The 19,160-nt window shown below is 39.8% G+C and overlaps 3 protein-coding genes across 24 annotated transcripts in view; 2 read left to right on the top strand and 1 right to left on the bottom strand.

Annotated features, from left to right (window-relative positions):
• Positions 1-347: 347 nt before the first annotated feature.
• On the top strand, positions 348-3,217 carry LOC109472376 (40S ribosomal protein S11-like). The gene is made up of 4 exons (XM_019772104.1): positions 348-447; positions 1,095-1,223; positions 2,075-2,280; positions 3,054-3,217. Exons 1-4 carry the CDS (start codon positions 430-432, stop codon positions 3,175-3,177), a joined length of 477 nt encoding a protein of 158 aa, XP_019627663.1. The 5' UTR covers positions 348-429; the 3' UTR covers positions 3,178-3,217.
• Positions 3,218-3,220: 3 nt separating this feature from the next.
• On the bottom strand, positions 3,221-8,424 carry LOC109472375 (very-long-chain 3-oxoacyl-CoA reductase-like). Its single transcript, XM_019772103.1, has 12 exons — positions 8,217-8,424; positions 7,713-7,759; positions 7,372-7,447; positions 6,828-6,935; positions 6,167-6,225; positions 5,845-5,889; positions 5,610-5,644; positions 5,248-5,329; positions 4,920-4,985; positions 4,562-4,711; positions 3,899-4,019; positions 3,221-3,741 (listed from the first exon to the last, which is right to left on the bottom strand). Exons 1-11 carry the CDS (start codon positions 8,380-8,382, stop codon positions 3,906-3,908), a joined length of 948 nt encoding a protein of 315 aa, XP_019627662.1. The 5' UTR covers positions 8,383-8,424; the 3' UTR covers positions 3,221-3,741; positions 3,899-3,905.
• Positions 8,425-9,447: 1,023 nt separating this feature from the next.
• Positions 9,448-19,160, top strand: part of LOC109472372 (liprin-beta-2-like) — a 55,547-nt gene continuing 45,834 nt past the window's right edge. For 9 of the 22 annotated variants that reach the window (XM_019772094.1, XM_019772092.1, XM_019772089.1 and 6 more), the window contains exons 1-2: positions 9,449-9,623; positions 18,797-18,939. In XM_019772094.1, coding sequence (XP_019627653.1) covers positions 18,849-18,939 — 91 coding nt within the window. In that variant the 5' untranslated portion in view covers positions 9,449-9,623; positions 18,797-18,848. Of the gene's footprint in view, positions 9,624-10,139; positions 10,160-12,222; positions 12,350-18,796; positions 18,940-19,160 lie in introns of those variants that run through there. The other 13 variants (XM_019772096.1, XM_019772084.1, XM_019772082.1 and 10 more) reach the window with 4 other exon arrangements.

Below are 19,160 nucleotides of genomic sequence, written 5' to 3'. Positions count from 1 at the left end.
GAAAAAAGAGTAACGACACGTGACTAACACTGAAGTTATACATAGCTAATCTATCCTTAAAATCGATATCAATCACCATTTTGTTTAAAAAATTAAATTAATATATAATTTTGTTTGACCCCTTTGTGTAGGCAGCATTAGAATATTCCATTCCTGATTACCCTACTTTGTAGCATTTGACCGCATGTCGACCATCTATAAAATTGCCTACAGCTGACAATATTCATGCACAAACTTCCAAAATGTATACATGAATGCATAAAAACTGATATTTTATGTAGTGCATGAATTTGATCATTTGAATCATGTTTTTATGGTAACATTTGTCCAGATTGGTACATCACGCATGTTCTCGCGAGAGTTTCATGGAGACCCTTGGATTTCTCCCACGGAATCCCCTCCAGTCTTTCTCTTTTCCCCTCATCGAAAATGGCGGAGGCAGCACAGGTTAGAACCCTGCATTTATAGTCAGATGGCTCGAAATGGAGGAGGAAATTGTTATTTTCGCAATGAACGTCGATAAGATACGAACGAATAAAAATATTGGATGACAAAGGTGCCCCAAATCGGTCCCAGATTATTCGTTGATGTTAGTTCATTTCGTACACATGGCCAAGTGGGGAGGGGGGCACTCATACAGTACATCTGTGTTTCTGTCAGTGATTATAAGTGAATAGATAAATAAGTTTGCAAACTGACCAGGAAGACGTTTAGAAACTATAAGAGGCTCTAAATCTTAACCCAGTCCCTGATGTTCACCAAATCATCTATGTCAGACACCAAACCTTATGTTGAACACCCTAAAGAAAAAAAATCCTAGTGTACTCTTCTTAATATTTTCCTTAACTTAGTACTAGTACATGACATTCAGATGACATGAACGACCAAATCAATCCATCTAAGATCTGTTTCCAGTGGGCTTGACCCCAACAACCTAAGGGGTGTTTCTCCTTATCCAGAAAAGAACAAGAGATGCTTTAAGAAATAAGAAACTCTGAGCTAGACATCTGTCAGCCATCATCATTTATACATGTAGTATGCACTATTACACTCAACTCTATTCTTAACATGATTCATTGTGTTTCTCCTTAAAGACCGAGAGGGCTTTCCAGAAGCAGCCCACCATCTTCTTGAACAAGAAGAGGGTTCTGGGCAGCAAGATTAAGAAGAAGGACATGCGCTATGTCAGAAATGTCGGTCTGGGCTTCAAAACTCCCAGAGAGGTGAGAGGGTTTTTGCCATGTGCAGATTGAATGTATGTATGTATTGAGTGACACTTATATTGTCTCTGTTCTTCTCATCTGAACTGAACTGAACTTCCCATCATAAGTTTCGATGTCTGTTAGACCACACTTGAACTTCACAACTTCATGTTGTCCCATCCTCTTATGTCTTGAGGGTCAGGGACTGTAATTGCATCCAGCATCAGCCTCTTCAAATCCTTCTCTTTTCCATCTTTGACTACCCAATGCCATACTACTAGTAAGTCAATATGGTGTTAGTAAGTCAGTAAGTGACTGATGGACCAAGAGTTCGGAAGGATGATGTTGGGGAAAAGTGGAAGACAGAGGCTACCGGTATTGAGGCTAGCATGGAAATGTGGAAATAAAACTGCATATCCCGTCATTTTGATCGTCTCATCTGCTTTGCCAGTACCTTTTGTCACTCATTGCTGCAGTCAGGTCATGGCATTGCATCTTGGTTCTGGAGATCAAAAGTCTCCCACTGTCTAACATAAATCCTGTACTTTTGTTACCTAACCTGAGTATGCATGCCTCTGCCTCTAGACCTCCCTAGATTGCATCATCCTTGTCTTGTCTAACTTTTGTTTCCTTTTGGACTTCCCCAAAAATTTGTTTTCACCTATTTATCAATTAATAGTTTGTGCTTATAAACTTGCAATTCTCCTGCAGTCTATTAGTGTCACGAAAAGTAGTGGATGCGATCTGAAACGTCTGACCGTTTCCCAAATCATATCCAGTTGCTTGATTAACTGTTTTTTGGCGTATCTTATTACCTGGATGTCTAACCTTCACTGACGTAACCTGAGTATGACTTTTTTTTTGTTCTTCAGGCTATCGATGGGACGTACATTGACAAGAAGTGTCCGTTCACCGGCAACGTGTCGATCCGTGGGCGTATCCTGAGGGGCATCGTGGTGAAGCTGAAGATGCAGCGCACCTGTGTCATCCGCAGGGACTTCCTCCACTACGTCAAGAAGTACAACCGTTTTGAGAAGCGCCACAAGAACATCTCTGTGCATCTCTCCCCTGCCTTCAGGTGGGTCATTCAATTCATAGTTTCATTTTTCAAAATCAGTGCCAAACTGAACATTGCCACAACCAGAGAGCAAGCCAAGAGTAGTATTACACTTCCATGGGGGTGAAGTGATGTAGGACTCCAGACTGTCCTTTTGACTAGAGAAAAAAAAAAACTTGCACCAGCAAAAATCTAGGAACAACACCATGAAGGTAGATCTTTGTACTGAATGTTAGTTTGAAGAGTGGAAGTATCTTATTTTTATTCTAATGATCAGACAGCAAGAAAACAAATGTATAGTGATGATTTTCTAAAATTTCTAGGTGACTTCATTTTTGGCAGAATATGCTGCTGTCAGGAGGTCTGTGATAAAGCCTTCTACTGTAAAAAAATCTACAGTCAAACTTGCCCAAAATGACCATGTCTATAAGTCAGTTATCTGGCCATAACGGCCACTTTTCACATGGCCCAAATTCAGACTGCCTATGACAACTGTATCATTTCAAGTGTGTCGGTGAAAGAGGGTGGCTGTCTTATTCCTAGACAAGTTTGACTGTATCTCCTTGTTGAAGTTTCTAAAGCCTAGGAAAAAAATGTTGTGCTTACTCGTTACTGTTTCCCGACCGACCCTAGAAGACTGAAACAGGAAACACAACATTTTTTTTCCTAGGCCTAAACAAAGTACAAAACTGTGTGTGACAATGTTGATGATTATAGATACATATGTTTCATTGTTCATATTTGTAGCCATTGTGATGTGAGTAGTTGTTGATGCTAGTTTGTGTTGTTCCCAGGGATGTGGCGCTAGGTGACGTGGTGACTGTCGGAGAGTGTCGGCCACTCAGCAAGACCGTGCGGTTCAACGTCCTGAAGGTCACCAAGCGACAGGGCAGCCAGAAAAGTTTCGCCAAGTTCTAGATGAAAATTATGTCACAAATATAAAAAAAGAACCTCACAATTCCATTGCCTTTGTCTTTATTGTTTGACACTTATTTGCTTGTCTGTGTGGTGAGACTAGTTTGCAAGGCCTAAGAAGAGGTTATGGTACTTACTGACACTTTACAGGAAGATGGAAGAGTATGTCATTATGTACCTGGTGATGACTAACTTTTAACAAAGGCATTGAGGTTACCCCATTGATTAAAAAAAATTTTGTAACTAGCTAATATTGCATTAGCATGCCTATAATTGTTACCCAGTAAATCTCCATATACTGACGTATGCTATAAGCTAAACAACAAAACATCATTGATTGCAAATGTGTTGGACACAGTGCTTAGGCACATAAACTCTACATGTAAAAGAGTACATTGTATTGTACACAAGAAACTTGTGTCTACTGAAATTTGCCTGGAAGTAAATGTAGGAATGTTGTCATGTACAAAAATTGCAATATTTCACCTCCCCCATGTTTCGTCTGTGCAACATTAACCACTAATTTACCAGGGGGGTACATGTGTACATGTCAACATATCATGTTACAGTGATTAGTGACTTCAAAAGGTACAAAAACAAATCTGCATTAAAAAAAATTCTTTGGTGGTTTCCACTTAATGTCAAATGCATAGATGTACTACCTATTGGCATATCATCATCATGCCATTATCAATAAGGGCCATTCAGACAAGTGCATGGGTATAGCATCTTCACTTTTCCTTCTTGCGTTGAAGCTTCTTGATGGCAGCCTTGCGAACATTGTTGAGGAGTGACATGGCAAGGCTCATAGCCAGACGTTGAGGAAGCAGATCCAACAGCCAACCCTGTGTTGTATACAGACATGAGGTTAGGAGCAGGTTGAATTCATGCTTGATTGATATGAAGCATGGTGCGTTTTGCTATAGCTTTCCTCTGTAGCCAAGTACACCAAGCAGATCAGTGGCTGCAAGACAGTACAAGTATCGAATTGGCAAGGCCAGGCAGGGCAGTATTTATTTGGCTGGCATAAGGCCTAGGAAAAAAAGGTGTTTCCTGTTTCAGTCCTGAAAGAAGTAGGGCCTTTGGCGATCTCTAGTGATCCAACTTTACAGTACAGTTAAACACTGAGTAAAACTTACATGAGAATGAACATACATAAACTTACATGAATGTCAATGTTGGAAAACCGATTGTACAATGTTTCATCACTCAGGTGTCCTGGAGCTAGAAATAGTCTATTACATTGTAGCTTGAAAAATTTATGTCCCTTGCTGGGGCTACACAAAAAAGGCTGGGGTTGGCCGATTTTTCTAGGGTTGGTCGGGAAACAGGAAACACAGCATTTTTTCCCTAGGACTTATCGATATGAGCAGAAGGTTCTCCTCACCTCCAGGGCATGTAGGTAGTATCCGAACGTGTGATCTGCCAGTCCGACGGTGTTTAGGGCGCTGCGTACGTAGGACGTCGGAGTCGGCATCAAGGCGTTGGCCTTACGGATCCCGCTCAGCTTGGTGGCCACAAAGTGGGGAGTCACACTCTGGGAGATGGGGCAACATTTCATCAGGATGGTGTAATGATGCAAGAATTGCTAATTAAGAGATGTGCTAGTGAGCATGAAATTTTTTCTGTCATCTCAATTTTGTTTCACGTATGTCATGTTGTGCACAGAAGATGGATCTCTTGAAATCTTGAACTAACATTGAACTTAATATTGGGGTTGGTGGGAAATGTTTGTAAAAGTTCACCTGTATGATGATACCCTTGCTCCTGTATTCATGTGCCAGGCAGCGAGAGAAGTAGTCCACAAAGGCCTGGAAAAAAATGCAAAATGTATTTACAACTGCATAACTCAAACATTCAACTGATGCCATTTTAACAATAGTGGCTGTGTTGTTGAATGTGAAACAAAATCTTACTGGTAACCTGGTTAGACAAAGACATTTAACTTGAACATAATTTTTAAGAGAAACTAGCACATGTTTTTAAAGAAGGTTCAAAATGCATGTTTTGAGATGTTCCTTTTTATAAGATTCACATTTTTGTTTTCAAAACATACAGATAAAGAAATTGTACCTTGCTTGCAGAATAAAGAGACAGCAGTGGGGTAGGGCTAACTCCTGAAGCAGAGGAGATGTTCAAAATCACACCCTTCTTCCTGGAATGTACAATAGTAGTTTTCTTACATAAAATGTTGTGCATCATCGCAACCTTTGGAGCTGCCAAGTCGACATGTGCAACAAAGTTGTGGGAAGGTCTAAGGTTTATCCATTCATAATGTACCTGTTTCTGTTACAAGAACATGTATAGACAGGATGTAATAGCTTATCATTTGATGTGTACTGAATTCAATGCCTGTGCCGGGTACAGGCTGTGTGTACTAATGGAGTTGTACCTACATGTATATGTATGTCCGAAAACGGTACAACAAAATTTACCTCTCTTCCATGCTAGACAGCACAATCCTTGTCATCTGAAAATCAAAAATAGGAAAGAAAATGAACCTTTTTTAGCTAAAACATCAAAATCTAGATGTTGTTTGTCCACTTTGTTCCATTTTAATGGAACTATTTTAGAGGAGATTTTTTGCATGGTGTGAAGATTACTATGAGGCCAAGAGAAGAAATAACATGTATTAAGATAAGACTACCATACTGATACTGAGACACGTACCTTGACAACAGACAGAGCGTTGACATTGAGCATCATTTCATCAATCTGCAAGAAAAAAAGTATACAATTGAACAGACCTACCTGTATTTCAACAATATATCAGTTCTGACTAGTTTTAAAATCAAACAGCATGTGCCGGCTGGTCGTAAAAGGCACTTAGTACATTGTACAATATTAGCTTCATATTCCTGTGGTTAAGCAGCATTTTTTTTGTTTTTTTATTCGTTCGCACACACTTGTTTGGGGGTCTTCAGAGGATGTCATCCATAGAATTAAGTCAGTGTGGCCTTATGCTGAAAAAAGTGTCTGTACGTGTACTTACTTCTGCACCAGTGTTCCCATAGAAGTCAGGAAACTTGTATCCTACCCCAACATTGTTCACTGGTCAAGGCAGAAAGAATTCTGTTAGATTTGGACACCTTTGAAGTTTATCACTCCAAACTGTTTCCAAAAGTACAACATGTGCTTGACTAAATTACATGTAAGAAGTTACACAAGAGCTGTTTGTTCCTGTTGTTGTTTTAAGATAAAACTTCTAATGCCTACAACATGTTATAATGTTTGGTTTCTTTCAACCTGTGCTTTTGGAGTTATAGAGGTCCTCTTATCAACAAGATGGTACATGTGTGTGTACAAGATAATTCAAACAGTAAGTGATTCAGCAGAAGGTGGTAACAACTATATGTATGCCTGATTTACAAGCAAAAACCTGAAGTATAAAAACTGCATGCATGTGAGCATACAAAAACTGAGTACATAAAGAATGTTCACATTGTATACCAGCCCTTGAAGTAACATATGATCTGAATGTACATTCTTGAAGTACATGTACATCAAAGCAGGCCAATTTACATGCAGGAAAAAACTGACATATAGAGTTTACGTAAGCTTGCATGCATATACAAGTTTTTGTACGTCAGGCTTTTGCCTGCAATGTAAATTGTGTTGTACTTGTATTGTAGTGCATGAGGAGTGTTACTTACCCAGACAGGCAATGTCCAGTCCCTCCAACTGTAGACTGATGTTATCATAGATGTCTGCTGATGAGAAGTCTGCAACCACTATCTTAGTCTGGACACCAGCTTTGTCTTCTGTATAGGATACATACAAACATAAGTTCTGTAGTAATGTTCCTGTTGCTGACAGCACAGTTCAACATGACTTTGGGTCATTTTAACTTGAGAAGGGACAGAGAACTGTCTAAAAGCTTGTTGGTAATGTGTTTGGTTATATCATTTCAAATCCAGATACCATTTACCTTATGAGAAACTGTTCTACAACTCAAATAATTACCAAAATTTTTTACCAAATCACAGTACTGTTTTCAAAGCTTTTGGAGTTGGAGAAGAAGTTTCTCATAATATACTAGTATTTCATCAACTCAGATGAACTGTCATCATTTCCCGTCACAAATTTGAATTCTGTATTACATGTACGATGGCACCTTGATGGCACTAAGTACTGGCCGTGTAAAGGATTGCCTGTAAGAGCCTTAAAATGATGAGAACATGACTACTGCCCTCTCACCTATCTCTGCAGCTACAGCCTTCAGTTTGTCTTCTGATCGGCTGATCAGGACAAGATTTAATCCACGAGCTGCCAGCTGAGAAAAAATGCAATAAAAAAGTTGGATAAAAAGTTGCAGTATCAAAACAAAGAAGTTTTGACATCACTGATACATCATTCTGCATGTATTACTGATGAGTTAGTAAACTATATGTATATATTTTGAATCATGCACATTACATATAGACTTATACATAGACCTTTACTTATGCATACTCTGTAGACCTCTAAAAAGTATAGACTACTAAAAGGATTCAAAGTTAAATGTTAAATGTTTTTCCCCAAAAGAAAGCATTTTCTACCTCTTCTGCATAAGCCTTGCCAATGCCATCAGTGGAGCCTGTCACAACTAGAAAGCAAGAAAGAGAATTCAGGTGTGAGTTAATTTAGACTTTTGACAGATTGCACCAAACAAGCATGTACCAGGTACATGTAACTTCATTGAAAACATAAGAGTCAGTGCATACCAGTATCTCCCACATAATGTACCAATGCACCTTGGTGGTTGTCTATTACTTAATTTTGTTTTATGTGATAAATTTTGTACATCACCAAATCACAAAATTTGCATTGCAAGTTTTTTTCACCACCAGTGCTTATGTTATGCTTAATCCTTAATCGTATTCAATGAATTGCTTAATGAATTTTTTCCGTACGGCCCACGTTGCCTAACACATACGTTCCTGTTATTCATTACCATGGGAACAAAACTGGCGCGCTGCCCAGAGCTTAGGGTACAAAGATCAAATCCAACTCCAACAAAGCTTTGCCCCCCTCCCCATCACACACACTCTCTCTGTCCGTACCTGCCCAGTTTCCCAGGTTTTTGATGTTGACAGAAAGCCCCAGTGGTCCTGACAGCATGTACAGCCTGATGCCCTTCAGTAGGGACCACAGGAGTTTGAAGCCGATGTACGAAAGGGCGACAATCCCGACAGTTTCCAACATGCTGTCACCAAGGAGTGGCGCCATTTTCTTCTGTCGTGTCAAAGGTCATGAGGAGGGCGTGGCACATCGGGGCGCGGTTGCGCCACTCGCTAGTAGAGGAAAAGGAGAGGAAGCATTTGATAAAATGATAAGAAAAGATAATAGTAAAGGGGAGGAAAATGCACAAATATAATGTAACGTTATAAACCGTGAAAGGAAAAATAGAAACCTTTTCACACAACACCCCTTTATGCTCCTACTAGTATAATTGCTATAAAGGATCATATAAAAGTTCAGTTCAGTTCAGTTCATATCATAGTTCACGCTATAAAAAAGGAAAGAGAAAGGAAACCAGAAAAGAAGAACTGAAAATCAGTTTGAGATGATGATAGAAACAAAGGGAAAAAGTGTACATAAGTGAGAGACAGAGGGATAGAAAGAGCAAGAGACAGAGAGAGAGAGAGAGAGGGGGAGAGAGAGAGACAGAGAGTGAGACAGACAGACAGACAGAGAGACACTAACTTTTTCTTTAGAGGGTTTTCGGAAAAGGAAAAGTGAAACCAATCCGAGGTTTAAAAAAAATTAACTCATTGGTGAAACCATATAAACTTATTCCCCACATTGCTCATTCCCATAATCTGTGCAAAACCCTTTTCTTATGATGATGATTTCCTCATTGTGACAGTGAAACTCGGTTCAGTTGAGTTTATATGATGAGTAAAGTGTTAGTGTGTACAAGTATCTTGCTTGCTTGGATTGTGAAAGAAACGGGTAAAAGCGACTAGAAAGAGTAGAAATAGGCCAGATAGACTGATATGATACCAGGACCAACTCCCTGTTTCATTCTGTCTATCCAAGGAGTCTATCTGACCAATGACTCACCAATTTCTACTCTTTCCATCCGCTTCTCTCCAACGTGCTCTATTAAAAAGCCTGGCACCTGAATTGTCTTTTGTTCATTTGTATGTGGAGATAGATTTATTCACAACCACGAGGATTTCTCCTGCTAAAATCAATACAAAGAGACAATGACTAAAAGTAAACAAATCAATTTCCCGGTGTTATCGACTTTCCAAAGTCCCAACGGTGGTTTGGGTGCGACCGGAAGTTGACTGACTCACGTGACCCGAACGGTAATCTGACCCAACATGGCGGCTTTGGCCTGAGGCAACTCCTATTGGTGTCAAATTTGGTCCGAAAAAAGCCTGTATTCAGAGCCTTGCCTTAGCGGGAACAAAATCACAGCGTGAGAGGAACAGTCGCGGATTGTGCACCGAGATTTTGAGGTAGGTTCCGTGAGTAGTTTTGTTGTACGGGGGCGAATTCCAGACTTGAGTCCTGCGTCGGGAAGTTGCCGTGCAGTTTGATTGAAACTTCGCCAGGGAGGGCGGCCTGTTGAATGTCGCCGTCAGCCCGGCCCGCGCTGCTAGAGATGGGAAACAGACCGCTCCTTAGCATGTTTCCCTGATGTTTATCACCTCAAACTGTGTGTAGAACAACTGTGTATATATTCAAGCCCCCTGGTGACGAAATGTAGGATGTTTACGGGATAAAAGGCGATTTTGATTGTAGTTGATGGAGTAAAAATATTCGCCCAACTCTGTTATTGTGCTCACAAAGCTTCCGTCCTTACGCTATCCGGCGCTCTAGCTGAGTCACACATACTTCTGTCTGGGTTTCTGATGCTGGGAGGCATTCCCGGCCTCTCCAGGTCGCCAACATTAAACAACGCGTATGTAGAAGCCGCAAGTTCACGGTCGGACCCGGGATCGTTCCAATGTTGTGGTCTGGAACAACAATAAATCTTATATAAGGGACAAAGGTGAATGAACTTTTCTGAGATTTGCGAATGCCTTGTAAATAATATTTCGAGATTGGGCTATACATAATCTTGGTAAGATGCAACGATTTAAACGTTTTTTGTTTACTGTTTGCTTGTTGAATAATTTGCTCAAATAATTGTGCAAAAGACAGATGTTTTTGAGAAATGGATAAGCAATACCAAATGTGCTCATAACAACTGTTGTGAATTAACCCGTGTCACGGCTACATAATTTTGTGTACTTTGAATGCAGAACATAGTGGTCCATCCCTGAATAAGTCGTTCACAATTGGGTGAGGAAACACCTTGAGTGTGCCCTAATTACCTTCGCCAAGAAGGTTATGTTTTCAGTGGCGTTCGTGTATGTGTGTGTTTGTGTGTGTGTCTGTCTGTAAACACGATAACTTGAGAAGGCTTAAATGGATTGACCTCATATTTGGTAGGTGGGTGGGTCTTGATGAGACCTCGAAATGATTAGGTTTTGGGCCCCCTAGCGGCTTCTAATGGTACTGCAGCTGAACTTCCGGTTTTGATATCTCATGATCTGGACGTGTTAGGGTCACGAAATTTGGATGGTAGGTAGGTCTTGTGCTCGGGAAGAAGTAACGTAGGTTTGGGCCCCCTAGCAGCTTGCTCAGGAACTGCAGGGACATTTCTTTGAAAATATTCAAAACAGGATAACTCAAGAACCGGTGGACGGATCTTCATGATTTTTGGTATGTAGGTAGCTTATGTGACGCTTGATATGATTATGTGACAATTATGCAAATCTGGATGTAATTTGCATAATTAATGAGGAAATTCTATAAATCAGCTGCATTACATTATAGGACTATTCAATCTTGTGACATATGTAATTGAGAACGAGAGAAACACAGGCAGATATTAATTATGTAAATTAACACTTAATTTGCATAATTAATGAGAAAAAGTTATAATTCCATAATGGTTACTGCCTGGAATTTCATACTTGGGGTATTTAAAAGTTAAGTGAAGCTGAACATCATTAAACACAACTTATTCAAATAAGGACCTCATTTGCATAATTTATGAGGAAATGATAGAATGGCTTTCTTTGTTAAGATAAGGCTGTCTTTGATGGAGAATATGATCAACTGATATAATTCATGCAAATTAGGATGCTATTTGCATAATCAGGAGGAATCATCTTTGTCAGTCATAAAGATTAACATCATTTGGCGAAGGTATGAGATCGTGGGACTCTAGTTAGAATTTGAAACAATAATGAGCAGTCAAAAGTGTCAATTCTTGCAATTGATTGATGATGTAATTATAGTACACGTAACTGTTCCACACATTGTGAAAACCATGTAAAGAACTGAATGTTATTTATAGCAAAGTATGCAACAACAACAGATAACAATCTGTAAGTGAGCAGCTATTTTGCTGTTGTTTATTTTGTGGCCTTTTTTTGTAAACAGTTCTTGAAGCTGCATCAAACTGTTCATAACATATCAGTTGACAGAAAATAATCTGTTTTTTTGCCTTAGCCCAACCATTCACTTGATATTGTTTCCGTATGTTCAACTGACTGTACAGCTTTCAAATGTATAAAACATTGAATGACTCATACAATGTACTTGTAAGGTTGGATTTAGAAATTGCTTTTGATACTAGTAGTTTCAGCAACCTTGCATTCTTTTATGATAAAAATGTGCCAAGATGATTCACTCCAAATGAAGTCATCAATGAAACTTGCCAGCATGTTGTTTACATTCTAATCTACTAGAGTTGCTGTTGTGCGAAGCGCATTTGATCAGTGTTTGTATTACTGGCAAGTTTCTTTCTTATTCTTGAGTTCTTATTTCAAGATAAGTGGGTCCTTAGAATGAAGTGTCGTCCTCCAGTGTCTCTCAGTATTGATGGGATAATTGTGTAACCTGTGACCCCCATGCATAACAAACATTCTGCTGTATAAGCCAGGACAAAAACGAGGGCTTTGTCATCCCACTGACCCCTGTAAGGTGTCTTGTTCATCGTTGTAAACAAGATTTCAACCTGTTCTTGTGCGTGCCGCTCCGGTGGTTCTTGCAGAAGAGTTGAAGTGATGTGAAATCTTGTTCCCCTGGTCTGTGAAAAAGTGGGAAGCAGCATTCCTGTGCGGCTCATTGGCATTGGGAATTCTTCATTATGCGGGTCACTGGTGCTGGGAATGTCTTGGTAACCCAAGTAAGGACAGTCTACTTGTGGGATTTAAAACAAGGGGCTGTTTAGAAAAGGCACTAGCAGTGGGGGGCTCCAATTTGTCAGATGTACCTTTTATAACTAGTCATTAGTCATGTCAAGCTTATTTTGCTTCAATTTTTAGATCTTTTTAGGCAATAATTCTGCCTTAATGGTCATCATTTGTGCTCTCCCATGTCTTGTAACAAGTTGTGAGCCAGGCAGCTGTTTACTTTGAAACAGCTTGCTTTCCATTGTGGAGCTTTCGTCACATGTTTCAAACGATCAATGATCATTTTTAAGGAATAAACTAAGATCGATAAACAAGCAAATTATTGAACATCCTTACTATCAAAGTGTTAGTTGTCCCAGACTCCCAGTATATATATAACTGGTAAATATACTAGTATATATTTTAATGAAAGTCCTTCATGATTTTATTTTACATCTCTTTATGTTCTCGCATAAAGTACAGTCAGGTCATGGTAATAAAGTAGTTCTAGGCACAATGTTTCTGTATCAGATCCAGAAAAAGCTTTACCATCACTATAACTCTGGACTGGTGTTACGTTTTATGACCCTGTGTATATGACTGCCAGAAAAGCGTTATAGTCATAGAAAATTTTATAACTGTCCACCCAACATCTGTTTGGAGATTTAGCGGTTATATTATAGCCCTGATGCCAGGGGAAACAGGAAGAGTGTGAAGTATTCTGGGTACATGACCTTGTCTGACCTTGGGGTGTTTTGATGTTTGCTTGTCTCGCTTTAAGCATGTTTGTTTCCTGTCAGCCTCTCTTCAAGGGCTTTTTGTTGTAATAACATCAAAGTATGCACTCTCATAGCCAGGATGCCAGACTGGATACTTGTGCCCAGATTTTTCACGGCTTTCGTTGGATGTTAGGTCGATGCTGCATCAGAATTTTGCTTGTTTCTGATGATATCTTTTCCGACACATCATTTAAGAACTATAGACAGTATGTCTTCCTTAAATGCCTAAATACGACCTTGAACACAGGCTTTCTACATTATGGATTTTGCGTAGGCAATGTTCTGCCAACATGCAGTTCCACGAGTCCTGAAAATTTGATAGGATTACAAGTTATTCACTGTGTTAAAAAAAAGTTATTGTTGTCTAAGACTGTGCCACTTTTCCTCAATTCATCACTTTGATTTTTAAAAAATTATAGTTCACATTATATTCTTGTCAATTCATTAGAAGGGTATCAATATACTGAATGCCCCCTTGAACAACATAGGAGCCCCCTGTTCCAATCGCACCTTCGTGTATGTTACGCTCTTCTTTGATGACTTACTTAGTTGCCCTTTTACTTCTCACAACTTGGCGGCCCTTATTTAAAATCCAAGATAGGATTTCTCTATTGTGTTTACCAAATTTTGCATGTGAAAACACTACACACAAGAAGTGCAAATGCTTCTCTATCAGTATCACCATTGTCCGTGTTTGTAATGCTTAGCCTTCATCCTGTATACAGTTACAGTTATTTCAATATTGTACTGTACTGTTACTGTACTACTGTAAAAACATATTTCAGGGATTATTGTTCAGGTTATTCCTCATGGCATAACTACTTTGTAATTGTAGGAATCAAATGAAGTGAAGGAAGTATATTAAAACCTATTCCGGATGGCTTTTAGTTTTACTGTAATGATACGCAGCAGTCGACACCGAAGTGCTCTATTTTGTCAATACTTTTAATTAGCTTTTCTCCCTTAGAAGCGGTGAATATGGAGTTGTTTAGCATGGCTTGTACTTAAGCCTGTTTTGTGGAGGCTGGTCCCCAGCATTGTTGGAATTCTTAGCGGCTTTACTTTGGCGTCACTTTGTCCACAAGCCAAGAACAACACAGGGGGGCTTTACACATGTGTACATGTCCCTGATGTGGGAAGGGGGAGTGAGTTGGCTTGGGAGGGAACAAAAATTGGAACAGCAGAAGTTTCAGTGATACAGAAAAAGGCATGATGAAAGAATCATCAATGCGATATTTGTGAGTTATATGACTTGTTGTCGTGTACTGGGAGAGGACGCAGGAAGGGGATGTTTGTTGGCCGGGCTCGTGTGCGTACGTTGTCATGGTAACGGGGCATGTCCACACCTGGTCAAATGTACTTACCTGCACAGGCGGCCAGTCAGGTGTGGTGGATTAATCTCACCTCTTAACATACCTGTGGGCCACGCCAAAGCAAGCGTTTGGTTCCTGTCGCTATGAAACATTTATTAACCTGGGTGCGGAAAAACGTTGCATGTTTGGTCAACGTTACATCAGAATTTGCCTGATACAGACACAACATCTGAAAACTATAGATAATGATGTCATCCTTGAATATACAAATGAGACATCCTGCCAATGTCCTGTTCATGATACATTGCGGGTTTTGCGCAGATGCAGTACACTGTTGTATGTTCTGCCGACATGCTGGGACATAGGCCCTCATGAAGTAATTGTTCGGAAACAGTTGTATGTATGAACTTGTTCTACAATTCTGAAATATTATATTATTAGACTATGGAGAATTTAACTTTTGTAATGGGAAAAGAACAACAGAATTTCTGAAGGACAACGACTTATTTCAAGCACAATATATTCTTATTAATACAGTAGTATACATATGTGTATGTATACTACTGTATCTGTAGAAGTGAAAAGACTGAACATTGGAGGGCAAACAGGAGTTTCCCATGTTTTTGCCATGTAACCGATCACCCCACTGTGACAAAATGAATGTGTACCTGTAATGAATATGGCCATGAGTGAAGTTGTCAAGAAGAAATATGTCCTGGTCTGGTCTGGTAGACATTACATCACAGTGTACATAGACCTGATGTTGGCTTCTTACAACAGAGGTACGCTTTCTTACACTGGACCACAGGCCATTCTTCTTGCTTCTTGTATTGTTGTAAGTTCTTTTTACTACTTTTACTTATGTCTGGTGGTTTTCATTAGCCATAGGTATAGGCCTTGTATCTGTTCTAACTGTGCAATGCTATTACTATCCCTATAGCAGAATGTTGGAAGAACCTACTGCGCTTGCACGAAACCGGTAATGTATTCTCAATCTGCACAGCACTTTGGCATTTAAGGACGACATCCTGTTTATGTATGGATGTCAAATATTGTGTTGGAAAGGATATCTTCTGCAACGGGCAAAATTCTGATGCAAAGTTGACTAAATAACCAACAAAAACCATGAAAAATTTGAGTTTTGTGCAGGTGTAGTATGTTCTGCCAACGTGCTTATAATTTATGTATGTAAAAGGAGTGCACAAGGAAAGACTGCCAGATGTAACGTATTAGTTTTGATTATACAAGTCAATTTGTTGATATGAAAAGGTCTGTTTGACAACTGAGGGGGACATTTGCAAATTGCCAATCTGTCAGATTTTGACCTTTGTCATAACCGATAATACCTTAGGGGTATTCTGGAGTTAAGCTAATTTTTTGCAGTTTTCTATGTCTATGATATTGATAAATCTATTCCAAAATTTGTTTTCTACATGAAGGACATTAATTAAGTATCAATTTTATCAGTTTAAAAGAAACATTGTTATAAACTTGACTTGCAGATTTTGCATTCTGAGAGCATCCTCTGCTTCGTTGACCTTCACATCTACTTGAATAATTAAGTATTAATGACTTGAAGAAATCCATCGTTATGAACTTCACTTATGGATTTGTATTGAGAGCATCTACCGCTTTTTTAACCCTTCACATCTGCAAGTTTAATAAGAATGCAAGAGAGAGACTAGATCACAGGGTCAGCCTTGTTTACATAGACGTGTGTCAGCAAACTTGGCAACAAACAGAGGAAACATGTCAGCCTCTGTGCTTAGTGCAGGGCACCAGGAACCAGCTGGTAGGGTTTTCCTGTAAAAAAGGGGCCAAAAACTGGTGAGGGAGTCTGTAGTTTCAGTCGGGAATATTGTTCATGGTGTAATGACAATGCAGAAGCAAATATTGTCATGAGTATGATATGGTATGAATATGATACTACAAAATGTATGAATGAGTGGCTCTGTGTTGCAGGGTCCTTAATGCAAAACTGTGTTGGAATTGAGAATGCTGTTAGTGTTAGTGTTACAGTTGTACTTGCAAGAGGTAGGAGCCATAGTAGCCTGGATGTAAGTAACTAAGAGTACCAATCTTGTTTCCAGGGCCTAACACATCCCAGCTCTTCAATTCCAGGGAAAAAGTATTAGAGCCCAGAATACACAGCCTACCCCAACTACTATGCCCCAAACAGATTAGACTAGATACATGTACCAGCTACATGTAGGATGCTATGGGTCTGGTATCCAGGCTAGCACCATAGGAGATTCGGCATTGGCTAGTCAGCGAAAGGTAGCCAGGAATCCATCCGTGAATGCTGTGTCTCCACTCCGTTCCTCCGCTCTGCCTCTTCCTCTCAGAGACACAGCGTTCATGGATGGATTCCAGGCTAAGAAAAAGGAGGAGAGCAAAAGAAGCCCCCTGCCTACCATTTTAATTGGCCAGGTCTCTGTTCTGTCAGTTCTAATCTACCCTCTGGTCTTCAACCCTTACATCTGCTGGGTTCTAGGAATGAAGGAGGAGTGCCCAGATGCCACCTTATCAGGACCCCCCTGGTTCTTATAAACTAATCTGGAATAGTTAGTGGCTTGTTGATTGGTTCCAGTGATTTGACCCCTGACACAGACAGAAAAGAGGGTTCCAGTCAAGGCTAGGCCCCTCATGGTCTTCTGATCTTCCATGTAATTGACAAGTTGTAGGGGGGTGTAAAGAACCGCCAGGTAAGATGTTTACCATGTAACAGCTAGCGACAAAGTAATTTACCAGGTACATGTATATCCTAGTTTTAGCAACCTACATTTTGCTATTGAAGAAATAGTTTGAGGAGAGGACCAAAGCTAACAAGGTGGACTCCAGGCTAGTTTGGATCACAATCTTGGCCATTCAGAAATTTTTGTATTAATGAAAAGTAGACTGTACATGTAACCCAGTATATTGGTATAATATTATTTTGGTACGTTCAGCATTGTTTCTGCCTTGGACAGGTTCTGGACCTTTAGAGTTTGCACAGCTATTTAGTCTGTTACTGTTAGAATTGTAATCTATTGCACAACTGCATGAATGTCTTCTGGTACAACTTGTTGAAAACAGAGCATATAAACATGTACTTCATGTAATTCAAGTTACCTGATCATGAAATAGAGATTTTTGTGTCTGGAAGATACAAGGATGATTATGCGTACATGTATTTACATAGAGAATGTGAAAAGGAAACTGAGAGAGGGGGTTGCTAACATTTATCATGAGGTAGAGATCAGGTTAAAACAAGTTCAAGACTTGCAGATTGAGATGTATGTTTGATTGTGTCATCTGCACAGCCTTGGGGTAAGATGTAACAACCTCCAGCTGACTGAAGGGTGTTTATGGGAGTTTGTAGTCTCCACAAGGAGACACATGCATTTTGGCAAGGATTCATACTGAATGGTCCATCTCTAGATGGAAGTTTGAAAGAATTTTTTTCACTATGAAGGATTTGACGAAGGATTGTTTGACCAGACATTGGGTGGGTGGGTTGTTGTATGAGTTCACCTTTCGGTGGAAAAATCTTACCCCTAACCGCTTCTTTATCCTCTGATAGCAGGGAATGTCTAGAATGTCTGCTTGTCAGCTAGCGATAAGTTACCTCCTCAGTAACCCAGGGAAATTGGTACTCAGTGCAGCCGATAATCTTACTTAGTGGGAAGGAGCCATCGTTTCTGAGATAGTATCTTCTTAAGTAAGAGTCTTAAGGAATCTTGATGAGTTTGTACCACCCAGTAAGTTTCAGTATTGCCATAACATTTCTGTGGAGTGTACAGCTGTTATCTATCGATGAACTGTCACTGTCTATCCAGTCAGGGCTGGAAATACCACCTGCATGTGCAGGTTAGTTAGTGTAGGTAAAATTGGAGCTGTGCAGTTACATGTATTTCTGATGTCTACCTGCACCTAACCTGCACTGGTCCATGTACTGGGTATATGCAGGTTAGTGCAGGTAAAATTGGAGCTGTGCAGGTAGTATTCCCGATGTCTACCTGCACTAAAATCTAGGTGTATATATTTACAAATGTAGGTGTGTGTGGATTTTCTTTAGCTATATTGACTATCACCATTTATGAAGTGTAATTTAAAAAGAAACAATGGCAATGGTTTCCAGTTTCTGAATAATTTTTAGTATGATTCATACTTTCTATATTCTGAGAGGTGCAAGTAAAATTTGTGTACGATTGCATGTATGCAGAAAAAAAGCATTTCGAGTACCGACAATGGAAATTTTGTCTCTGTTCTCATGCCAAACTTCAGACTGACATGAGAGATTGCTTGGAATCCAGTCCTGGTGTTCACTGTGAAAATAATATTCCTATGGATTGAATATTGATCTGTTTTTGTCTGTTGTTTTATACAGGTTTGGCTTCTCCATTTTGATGAGTAGCTGGTAACTGGGACGTATCGGTGCCATGACAACCAACATCGCCTCCACGAACATGACGACCGACGCCAGCGAGATGCTCGCCGCCGCGCTGGAGCAAATGGACGGCATCATCGCCGGTAAGTGTGCATCCCTATTCTGCCATGGAACGGTCCTACCTTTTGCTGCACTCCTCCCATAAATGGATTGTTCCATTCCTGTTTCTGGGTATGTGTTTTGTACCAAAAATAGTTATTTTGATATAATCCCATAAATGTAGAAAAGTTAGTAGCAACTTGACTTGAGCAATGCTGACTGATTTCCTACCCAAAACCTGCATGGTACAGTCCTGTTTCATGCT

The sequence above is a fragment of the Branchiostoma belcheri genome, unplaced genomic scaffold (assembly GCF_001625305.1).
Source record: "Branchiostoma belcheri isolate BF01 breed outbred unplaced genomic scaffold, Haploidv18h27 scaffold270, whole genome shotgun sequence".
Taxonomy (NCBI): domain Eukaryota; kingdom Metazoa; phylum Chordata; class Leptocardii; order Amphioxiformes; family Branchiostomatidae; genus Branchiostoma; species Branchiostoma belcheri.
This window is presented reverse-complemented; position numbering and strand designations above follow the sequence as displayed.